Below are 12,164 nucleotides of genomic sequence, written 5' to 3' on the forward strand. Positions count from 1 at the left end.
AGTTATGCCTTTGATATACTGTATTTCATACCCTTATTCCTGTGGTGGTGCAATGTTTCTTTTTATATTGAAAAACAATTCCCCATGGCAGAGACAAGAGGAGTATTGTCTGTTTGAGCTACTATTTTACAGATATATAACGTCTGGGGTAATCAAATCTTCTGGATCTATCCAGTCATCTGCAGAGAGACAAAAGAGATGGTGTTTCTTCAGCCTTTTCTGTTCCAAAAAATCTTAACTGTAAATAATTCCTTCTAAGAAGATATTCTAGAATGAAATCGAGTTCTTACTATTCTATCAGTTGAAATACTACATATATTTGTCCATTTAATTTTGTTGTATCTTTTTCAGTCTGTGTTTTGGCTTCTGCTTGTGGAGTCTTACAACAGAGTAACTCTTTCCATTGTCACTTCAACATTTCGTTAAAACAATTATGTTTCAGATAATCCTTCTAAATTGTTAAAAACAACAAAATTTGTTTGTGCATGCTTTAGCTGGAACTAAGAAGAGTATTGTTCTTTCTGAGCCTTCCTCTTTTATTTCTTTCTCTGAACACTGAGAGGTTACACATACTCTGGTTTCAGAAAGCCACATGCCTCTGGCTGGAACAGCACCAGCTGTTCCTGTCCATCTTGTCAGCCAAGACTGAAAATTCTTGAACACTCTTAAGAGTCAGACGACAGGCCCATTGCAGAGATGGTAGAATCCATGGGAACTATTTGCAAAACATGATTTTAAAATGAAACAGACAGATGGTTTTGTGATGCTTGTTTGAAATACACCCTTCTTGGACTAAATATGATGCTTTCAGAACACATTCCACTTCTACAAATCCTCATTTTGGCACAGTTCAGCCTTAATGCGGGACATCAGAAAGGTTGGTTTCTAGTTCTGGTTATGCTTTAATGGTTGTGTAACTGTAACAAATCTGATCTTGTTTTTCTTCTTTTAGGAATTTTAACTGTTCTCTGAATAAAAAGTCCCCTTGTATTAATTTGTAATGTTGTCCTGTTCAAAACAAAGTACCTACAGTATGTGTGCTGTACTGTTGTCATCATGTTTGGAATTAATTTCAGTAGCAAAATTTCAATGCATTGTGTTTTTGGAGTAATGGTTTCTTTTAGAGATATTTTATCGCTGAATTATCGCTGAATTAAGAGCATTATGACTTTGTGTGATGCTAATGGGTTATGGTGTCTAAATATCTACATTTATAAAAACAGCACTTATTATGACTTTTTATTGCTGCAATAAAGAAAGTAAAAAAAACATTTTTCATCAGTGATCATTATAGACTTAATGTCTTCATCTTACATTTGTTCTTGAAATGAATGCAGGATTTGAAAGATTTGAAATGATATGATCAAATGTATAATTCACTGTGAAGGAGAAATTCTGTGGATTGCAGTTTTACATTTTCAATACTATTCCTAGCTTGAACAAGCTGTATAGACATAAGTGATGTTCAGTACAAAGTTAGGGTTGAAAATGTAAGTATGTAGGTAAGACAGAGATAATAAATAGTCATTTTATGGATAGAGTAGATATGAATGAAGATAGATTTGGCAAGTCTTAACTCGGACATGCATACTGAGAACTCCATACTGTCACATATGGAAAAATCTCATACAGAGATTAAACTAAGACTGGGAAGTTTTTCTACCCCCAACCAATATGATGTTGGGGGTTATTTTAGGGTGAGCCAAGTAATAATCTTCCTGAAGTTTTAGTCACTTGAACAAATACAAAACTTAAGAATTCATATTTTTCTTATTTGGTCTAACTGTAAAATAATGAGCATATCAATTAATCTTTATACAGTATGTGTGTTAACATTTTCTTTTACAAACTGTACATTACTTTCTACATAAAGCCAAATTCTGTTATATTGTAACAGTTCTTATCTTATTTTTAAAAACTTGTTGCAGAAAATAAGACATTTATATTATTTGTAGTTACTGTAAAACATGAGTGATAACTGTTAATATTACTTTTCTGAACTAAAGTAAAAGGCCACACTTTTACTCTATGCTTGTGGCTTTTCTAGAATAGTGTGTCAGACTGTTTATTAGATACCCGTGTCTGTTCCACATTAATTAATATTTTTGTTACAAACAATCCAATTACAAAACAACTCAGAGCAATCACCACAGGTATATTAGTCAGGTGAAAAGAGTAATATTATGAGTTAACATAACCAGGCTGCACAGCTATAGAATAATGGAAAATGGAGATGTTTGTAATAAATCTTATGATGGTGGTAGTTTAATGATTAGCAATTAATGCCAGCTTCAGGAGTTGGACTATTTAGTAGATTTACAGCATTATGCTGGATTCATTCTGAGGCCTGTGCACAAGCTGTAGTGACAGCAAGACCACAACTGACATTATCCCAATACTATTCAGCACAATATTGTTCATCTTCAGACATATCATCAAGATTTTCTCTATAAATCTTGGATCAATGATGTACCGGTTGACCATATTGCTGGATATTAATGCAATCAACAAACTGTGAGATGAACTTAATAGGCATGCATGTTAGTTTCAACTATCAACTAATACATTTTAATGATCTAACAGTTAGGCTACAGATTGATTGGAGCAACATCACCCTAGTCCATGGGCAGGATATCTGTGAGCCCATGGCATGCTCTTAGTGTTCAAGCTGAAGGTGGGCATGCCAAGTATTGGTCACCTATATAGTTACTGTATATCTGAGCTAAATGCACAGTGTCACTATGTTGCAAATGTAATGATGTAGTGATTATTTATAGACCAAGCCATCCTTTATCATGTGTGTTTATCTGCAATCTAAATACTGCTTATCTGAAATCTGTGATTGAAATTGTTTCAATATTTGTGTGTTAACTGTCAACTTGTTAAAGTTAACAGCTGATATGTATAGGAAATGTGCCATTTAGAGCTTACCACAGCCATCGTTGAAAACCGCTGCTACTGGTTTTGATTTTTCCTGTATAATAACAATATTTTTTTGCAATATCGACATGGTTTAAGTAGGTGAAACCTAGCCTGCAGATGATAAGCATTTCTAGAAACCCTTCAGTATTTTTCTCCTTCTCACTCACCCTCAGAAGACCTATCAGCACAACCACTGTGGTGTTTGACTTTTTATTTCTTTACTGATTGAAATTTTACCCTAACCAATATGTGCTGTTTTACTACTAGACTGAATATTTAAATTTAGATGGTTTGTCTATTTCACCAGCTTTACTTTATTTCATGTGAAGAGCTCAAGGGTATTTTGTCTTTGAAACTCAAAGTTTTCAGTTCTGTCAGACCCCACAGTGAACCTTACTCTTGCAGGTTAGGAATGTCTCAGCTGTGTCATGTGTCACTGAGGCTTGCCAGGCATTGACTTAAGGAAATACATTTGTTAGAAAATGCCCAGTTGCAACAGAGATAATATCGATAATACAAAAAAAGTCCAGTAATATACAGTATAATACGACTTTTTGACTGTGAAAAAATAGAGTCATTTATCAGTTGCCTTTAATACAAAATACTACAGTCGAATTATTCACTGCATCCTGTAAATAAATGTTTTTAAGTATATTGAATCTGGCTTCATCTCACCAGTTCTAGCTCGTCAGAAAGTGAATAAAACTGAAATCCTGTAGCTCTTTCAAAACAGATTCTCAATAGATCAAAATAATGGGAGAAACCAATTATATATGGAGGACACTTTGAAATATGCACCTGTATTTTCTAAAAATGTACAGTACCATATAATAATACTATTTCCAGTTTCCCATCACACACGCAGAAAAGACACATAATGGTATAAATATAAAACTAATTGGATTGTTTTTCATTATTGTTGGTTACTCTTACAATAATTACAAACAATGTTTAGAGAAACACATATTAATTTATTCTAGTTTTTTCCCATCACTAGTGAAAGATTAGGGAATTTCAGGGCCAGCTGGACAAATATAGAGGGAGTGGGTGGCAAATTAAATTTACTAAAAATAATATGTTATAATAAAATATATTTGTATCCAAACAGTTTCACCAGCTGTGATATTTTAATAAACTGAGCATGGTACAGAGTTTTATATTACAACAATAAATTTGAAACACTCCCTAAGTTAATGAAGTGATGAGAACAGTTAATACACTGTTATACACAGGATATGATTTACACTCTTGCGCCATATATTAATAATTTGTTGAATTCAACTTTTGGCACAAAGGTGTCTTAATCAGGAAACAGAAACATCTGAAATGAAAGTTTTTTATCACTTAGTAACACCTAAGTTTAACAAAAAGTTATACTTAAGATAAACATTGCATAGAGCAGCACCCAAATGAAAGAATGTTACTAGCTTAACAAATTTACCAGTGTTACGATGTTGATACGCAGGAGAGAATTACTTATGAATCAACAGTATAAAACTTATACAAAACATCTTTAAATTATAACATAAACTTCTAATTTCATGTCTTGTTATAGCTTACTTGTTTTTGGTTTAATGTACCGCAAGATTAAATATACTTCTTAATATAGAATTAATTAGTTGTCACTTTAATGAGTTTTGGCACAAACAGCTACAGACAATTATAATAGAGTGCTTGAAACAATATTAAAGTTGTGCATACCAGTTATGTGCAGGGATGGATAGAATCTCTTGAATGACAAACCACTGGACAGTGTTTGACTCACTGATCTTCCAGTTACCATTCATCTTACATCTTTCTAAATAAATATCTTAATTAATATCTTAATTCTCTTAAATCTAAAAGAAACTCAATAAAACGACAAATGAAAGCTACTGTGAGAAAATATCATATTAATGAAATTCAAGAGTTCATAAATAAAAGACCATTAATGTTATTTAAACAAAAAAAAAACAAAATTGTCAATATATAAAACATTCAAACATTCCAGAAATAAAACGTTTAAAACAGTCTACAATTAATAATCAGCTAAAACTAAATGTTATTTAGTAATGGTATTTATGTGACTTTAAAATAAATTACATTTAAAAGGCTCAATGAAAATAAAGGGACAATAACTTTGCAGTTACAGTTTGTATTTCTATGAGCACTCAGATGTGCATTTTCCACACTGCCCCTTACCCAACACTAACAGTCTTTTTCTTTCACATTTTACAATAAATTAATAAACATTAACAAACATTTTAATTTAAAATGAATTTAGTGCAATTATTTAAACACCTTATATGAATGAATATGAATAATTTTAATTGGTGAAATATTTTATCTTTTATACCAAAGTAACACATACAGGACAGTATCTGATGTAAAAAATGATCAAACTCAATATTGAATAAATCAAGTGTCAGAGTTTAAACATATAAAGCCATAATAATTATGCTTTAGAAAATTTTATTAATTAGCTCCTAGTAGACAGTCTTCTTAATAGCTAGCAAATAGGGAGGGTAGTTGTGTCCTTTGTAACAGAAGCACAGAAATCTTATTATGATCCAGAAGCCATGGATGCCTTTAATTATAAGGTATTAAAATTATATTTAAGATCTAATTAAAATTCTGATTGGTGCATGGATGACATAGAACTTGCATGAGCAAAGGTTCAGTTTTATTATCCTACAATAGGATACAGGTTGATCACATCAGTAAAATTTAAAATAATTAGCTCAAAAACTGCTAAAGCCACAAGTCAATGTTATTAAAGTTGTCAAATTAATTGTCCTCTGAACCGATTTCAGACATTTACTTCCTGAATTATGGCATAGTGTTTATTAAAGGGAACCACGAGATATGTATGTATGACTTTAGTAAAAAGGCACCTGGCTGCGTAAAAGCTTATTATACTGTACTTTCACTTATAACTCTCCCCAAAGCAAGATAGGAAAACTTAATCTGAGCATGGACCATTGGGGAAGTATTGGAAAGTCTGTTAAAACCTTCTAAATTATCAAAAAGGTCCATGGAGATCAAATTTTCTAGTGGAGTCTGGGGTAGAATGGGGCTATCGAAAGGATCACTGATGTTTTGTGTGTAGTAAGAGAAATTACCGTACAATACTGCCAAATGTCCTCACACTGAGGCAGTGGTGGAGCTTATGACTGCATGTTGGCAAAGCTGGGAGGATTATAAACATAAAAAGGTCAGCCCCTCCCATTTCAAAGAAACAACCTCAAAGAATGAGAATGTAATATAATGCAGTCGGGTTGCATATAGTCAAGTCGGAGGCTACAAGCAGCCTGAATGGCAACACTGTTTGATGGGGGCAAAACAAAAGCCTCTTTTGGCTTGGTGGCCTTGGCAAGATGTATGTGCCATTAGCCCATATTGAGGTCCGGGGTGGCCTTTCTTATTCTAGCAATCAATTTGCTGACTCTGGACATTGGGTAGTTGGCTAAATGAGGTATCTTAGTTTGACACCTGTTACACAATGTTTCTTTTCAGGTTGCCTGGAGCCTCTGCAACCTTCCAGAGGATTATGATTAAGCTCCTTCATCCCTGTGCAACATATGCATCCTTCTGTTTAGATGACATTATGGTGTTTAGGCCAAATTTGGATTCTCACTTGTAGCAACTGCCAAGTATTGCTGAATACTATAAGAGATGCTGGGTTGATAGAGAATTTCCAATAAGGGGTATATAAGATCAAAGGTAGTCTAATAAGGTCACAACTTGATAAGTTCACTGCAATTGAAACATAAAGCATTGTCCTTCAGAGATTGGGGAAAACAAGAACAGAGTTTGGGGAAGAGGAAAGGCATAAGTATTTTCAAAGAAGAGGTTATAGGCTACTTATGTTCACAGAGAATCTCTTATAATGTACTGCATAAAACGTACTATGCTAATCATTGTAGTAGAAAAATAGCAAGATACCGTGATGAAGGGACCACAAATAGAGGCTGCCAATGCCAAGCTGATCTGTATTCTAACAGATTCTAACACAGTTCTGGAGAGACTTACAGTGTGTGAATTAGAATTTATCCAAGATACAGGCTTTAACACCCCTGCGATGTAATGAACAAATAGTGAGATTCCTTTAGCATTAGCCAGAGGGAAGATTGGTCCACCAACACCACTTCCAGCAGCAACCTGGTTTTCTTTGAAGGTCTAGCCTTATTTGGCTTCTGAAGAGATCAGGCTACATGATGCTGCTACATATAAGAATGGAGATTCACAGTTCTAGAAATGTTTTCTTTCCTTAAATTATAACAACAAGGACAGACAGAGCATGAGCAGGTCTTACTGCCTACTCTGCTGAAAATGGTATACTTTTCTCTGAGACTCTAAAATTAGCAGCAACATCAAGGTTTATGTGTGGAGGTCTCCCAAAGTCACCCTCATGATGAATCCCCAGCAATATACCACATTTTCCTGTATTACATATGGAGATATATAGAATCAATCCCAGCATCCCAGAACTCATACACAAGACAAGTATAGTTTTGGAATCTTCCAGTCAATTTTTCTGGCAGTCAGCTGTTGTAAATTACTAGATAAACACAATTCTAAGTATGTGGAGATTGCAGGGGGGCATCCAGGAGTAATCATCGAGTAGATCTGCCTGTCAACGTGGGGGCAGAACAGGAGACTGTGCCAATGAAATGTACAGTACGAGTAAGGTTAAAAAGCGGTGTCTTAGGACAGAATGTTAGAATACACCAAATGTAACACACAGAGACAGACAGCGCATGTCCACACAAGCAGACGTCATTCAAGTCTAAGTGCATCAGAGAGGTCATTGTAATGGAGGTGATCTAAGAAGACTGTGAGTCAGTAGTCTCAAAGGTCATACTGACCCAAATATAGAAACAAGAGTGTTCCAGAATTGCAAAATTCTTCAGTGTGGCATATCACAATGAAACCTTTTCAGGCTTATTTTTGTGTTTCTATAAATGCATCCAAAATACTGTGACACAAATACAAAAAGAATTAATCTTGCACTTCATCATGGTTTAATCACACAATGAAGACTGTGCCTACTAATGATCTGGTGTTGCACAACTCCTTTCACTTGCTTTATTTCTGAAGGTCTCAGAAAGACACCATTGTCCAAAACAAAAGGCTTGTCTGGACATTCTTTCATTTTTTATATTTACTAAGCTGCCAAAGTAGTTGTTCTGAACTTGGTGTCTTTGCCAGCCCTAACTCTTTCAAATGTAGGTCTTAATCTTGTAGTTTGCAGAGTGAAACCTAAAATGGGGTCCTGAATCATAGATTCCAGCTGTCTTTTTCTTCTTCCCATAATGCACAAATCCTGTTTGTAGAACAATTCAGTCCATACATTCAACAAGTGACAATAACTGTTTCTGTGATGTTGAACAAGTGAAATATACTGAGTTAGGACTTAACTACTGTAGTTTACTCCCATGCACATCTTAGAAAGTCAGATACACCATTTGTTTTAAAAGTGTATTGTGCACTGCCTTCAGTGTTTAATTGTTTACAATGTCTTCAACATCAAGAGTAAAATACTGTATACTGTACAGCATAGCATAGTCAGATTTTGTGCTCCTATTATGCTTTTCTCAGCCTTCAAGTTTCATCTTGTGTTTTCTTTCATGTTAAATTTAGACTTGAACAAGATTTGAACAATTTAATTTTGTCAGGTGTTCTTATTTCTATTTGCTGATATATCAGTATTTAAAATATTTTGCCTTGTGCATCACAAATTGTCGTTCAGTCTGTAAGCCTTTTAGCCAACTTCATTTTTGGATCAGTTTTGCTTTCCTTTAAAATATGTTTTGTTTTTAGGCCTCTGTTGCATTTATTCATGGTCCTTAACTAAATGATTTTCACAGTGTTAAGAAACTTCCAAGCACAGCGTTTACAGAAGTGTTTTCCATGCATAATATAATATCCCTGCTCCTAAATTGCTATTCCAAATTGCACCTGGATCCTTAACAGTTCTTCTTTCATCTCAGTCCTGGTGGAAATGACCCAGAATCTAAACTGAATATACTACACTCTGCTTGAGTAGCCTCAACTGTTTTATTATTGTGAATTACAGTATTTTGACAGCAGTTTAAGTTGTCCTAGAGTACAAGAAATATAACTCTGAAATAGTGCCTGAAGTATGTAGACTATTCCAATAAGCACAACATATGCACTTTATAGCAATGAGAAATCAGAGATAAACTATACAGTAGCTGCATCTTGGAATCATTTTGAAGAGTAAAAGTGCCTTTTGTGGGAGCCCCAGGTGAAGAGGTACAGCTGATCTCCTTATGTAGTCTAAATGCATTGACTCCATTTTTTAACAGTCTACCTAATTGATGATACTTGGCAGGATTTTATGGCGATGTTAACGCTAACTCGAACATATGAGAGACGGAAAGATCAGAGGAGAAAAGAGAAGCGATATGATAAGGTGGTATGAATTTACTTTTAGGTCAGTAGGAGACAAATCCCATGGTATCAAGACAGGATCTCAGACCTTAATGTGAAATCTTTGTTTGATAGACAGATTGCTTCAAATCTCTGATTAACTAGGATATTTAAAATAAATATATAGACTACCTAAGGGAGACATACTGTACTGTAAAAAGAGGATTTTTGTAAAACTGTAAAGCATAAGATGGCTGATTTTCTCCATGTCAGCTCACTTGAAGCCAGATTCATGACTGCATTCAATATTGTATAAATATTATATGACAACAGTCTCTTAACTATAATTTATGTACTTAATTTATTTGACTAACATTATATATCATTTCTAATACTGTTTGTACGTTTTTCTCATTAATTTGTAATATTATTAGTACTTTATGTCTTTCAGGCCCTCGCATCACTACCCTTCTCGAAACTGTGGACGTGCTGTTGGAGCAGAATGCCACTTTTATATGTGAAGTGGATTCGTACCCTCCTTCTGAAATAACATGGACTCGTAATAATGTTCACATTCGGTAAGGACATACTTGATAGATTATGTGATATATGTTTAGGAAATTTATTTTTTCTTGTCTTGAATACATTAACATGGGAAATACATAGACATTGATGTACAGTAGCTCTCTTATCCCGGCTTCAATTGTTTAGTAAATTAAGTAACTTTATACCTTTTTTACATAGGTATATTGGCATCCCATCCTGAGGCATCCTGCCTGGAGCTTGCTCCCTTGCAAACCACGTATTTGTTAAAGCGGTTAGAAAATTGATAGATGGTTTTCTTGGGCATATTCAAGATATTCTAAATCACTATCCAGAATATTCATAAAACATGTCAAGGAAATATACTGTATAGGTTTTATTGACATGCTTTAATAATGCTATTACTGCCAGCACTAGTATTAATTACAGGAGAGGTAATATTAATTAGGACATGCAAATAATATGATAAAAATGCAATAGGTAGTGTCTGTACATGGTTAACCATTCAGAAGTAAATTATTTTATCTCTATCTAGACATACAGCATTTACATGTATGTTCAAGGATCTTTTTTGAACTTTTAATTCTTAAAGACCAAAAATATTCCAAATTCCAGAGACCTAATTCCATGATGTTTCATATCCCTCAAAACTAAGTCCTTATGTACCAACAGAAAGATGGTCTTTGTGAGAGCACATGCCCAATTATTATAATGAAAATAATTGCTACTTACAAGTGTTCCTTACAACCTTTTATAAGTTTTAGTTTTTGTTCTGTAATGTTTTCTACTAAGTATCTACTGTATATAAAATAGTTTATTATTATTATTTTATATGTAGTTAATATGTTGCCTGTAAGATGCTGTTAAAGTAAGCAATTTAAGCAATTCCTGCTTTCTTTATGCTTCTGACATAACAGGCTTTAATAAGAGTGATTATACTGGATTGCTCTTGCTAAGATTTTGTAATCCAATGGCAATAACGATATTTTAACCACCATCTCTATGGATTTTAAATTATCACCCTTCTTATTTTGTTACAAGAACTGAAATAAATTAGTTTCTTTTTTAGTCACACAGCACTCTGGGCTTGTCAATGAAAATGGATTTATTTCCCAATGTTTTTTGTGCCTTTTTATTTTATATGTTTTTACTAAATTAAAACTACAACCCAAAACCCACCTGACAAAATTCCAAACCGAGTACTTGATGACAGCATTCAATTGGCTACATACAAGCTGCCTAGGCCAAATAGAAAATTGCCATCAAGTGACCAATAGGAATGTGCATTTAGTGAGTTGGCCAAAATTTTGATGTGATCCAGGCCCTTGTGTGTATTGAAATAACCTAACACACTGTACAGCACATTGGAAATATTCTGTGTGTTATCTGCAATGACTGTTTTTTTTTGGAACAGAAATTTTGATTCTCGTTATGTCACCAAGGAAAATGGCCAAATGTTGATCATTCCCAATGTGAAGGACTCAGATAGTGGAGAGTACTGTTGCACTGCTCGTAATGGAGTAGGAGAATCTGCCAAAAGCTGTGGAGCCCTACAACTGAAGATGAGTAAGTGAAATAAAAGGTGGCAATAAACTATATAAAAGGTGGCATATGCTATGCAGTTAAAGAAGATCATTTGCACAAGGCGATACATATAAATATAAAGATAAATATAAATATAAAGATAAATATAAATATATAGCATATAGCCACTGAAATATGAATTTTGTGTTTAATTGCTATTAATGTATTGGTGTATCTCACATCTGTGGAGAAGGCAATCAAGGTGTAGAATTGCTAAAGCTTTTTAAAGATACTATAGCTTTGTGTTTGTTGTAAACCAATTTCCCTAACACAATCGTGTTGTAAACTTCACTTTCCACAGAATGTAAGGTGCACATTTACAGTATAATGTTTGTTGACAAATTACACTATATAAATGTCAGCTGTTAAGAGGCTGGTGTCAAACCTGTTTTTCATGATTTAGGAATAAAACAATTCTTAAACTGTATCAACAGGGTAAGGATCTCCAGACATTTCATATTACACAATATATTTTAATGACAAACACTGTATTTGTCTTTCAGAACCCCAGATAAAACGGCATCCCACAAACATTACTTTACTTATTGGGTCAAAGGCCGTGTTACCATGTATCACACTGGGTAACCCCAAACCAGAGATATCTTGGATCAAGGGTGAAGATCTAGTAAAGGTAACTTCTGGATGTTTGCTTTTCTCCTTGAAAGTTAAGAGAACTACAGTATTTTAGTTTTAGGTTCTGTTTTCAGCAGTGATTTATTATACACTAGATTATAGACTGT

At 34.0% G+C, this 12,164-nt stretch overlaps 1 protein-coding gene across 1 annotated transcript in view; it reads left to right on the forward strand.

Annotated features, from left to right (window-relative positions):
- The first annotated feature begins 597 nt into the window (after positions 1-597).
- Positions 598-12,164, forward strand: part of musk (muscle, skeletal, receptor tyrosine kinase) — a 43,709-nt gene continuing 32,142 nt past the window's right edge. The window contains exons 1-4 of the mRNA XM_088630238.1: positions 598-877; positions 9,749-9,875; positions 11,255-11,406; positions 11,928-12,055. Of these exons, the coding sequence (XP_088486364.1) occupies positions 799-877; positions 9,749-9,875; positions 11,255-11,406; positions 11,928-12,055 (486 nt within the window). The 5' untranslated portion in view covers positions 598-798. The remainder of the gene's footprint in view (positions 878-9,748; positions 9,876-11,254; positions 11,407-11,927; positions 12,056-12,164) is intronic.

The sequence above is a fragment of the Lepisosteus platostomus genome, chromosome 4, assembly GCF_059453375.1.
Source record: "Lepisosteus platostomus isolate fLepPlt1 chromosome 4, fLepPlt1.hap1, whole genome shotgun sequence".
NCBI lineage: Eukaryota > Metazoa > Chordata > Actinopteri > Semionotiformes > Lepisosteidae > Lepisosteus > Lepisosteus platostomus.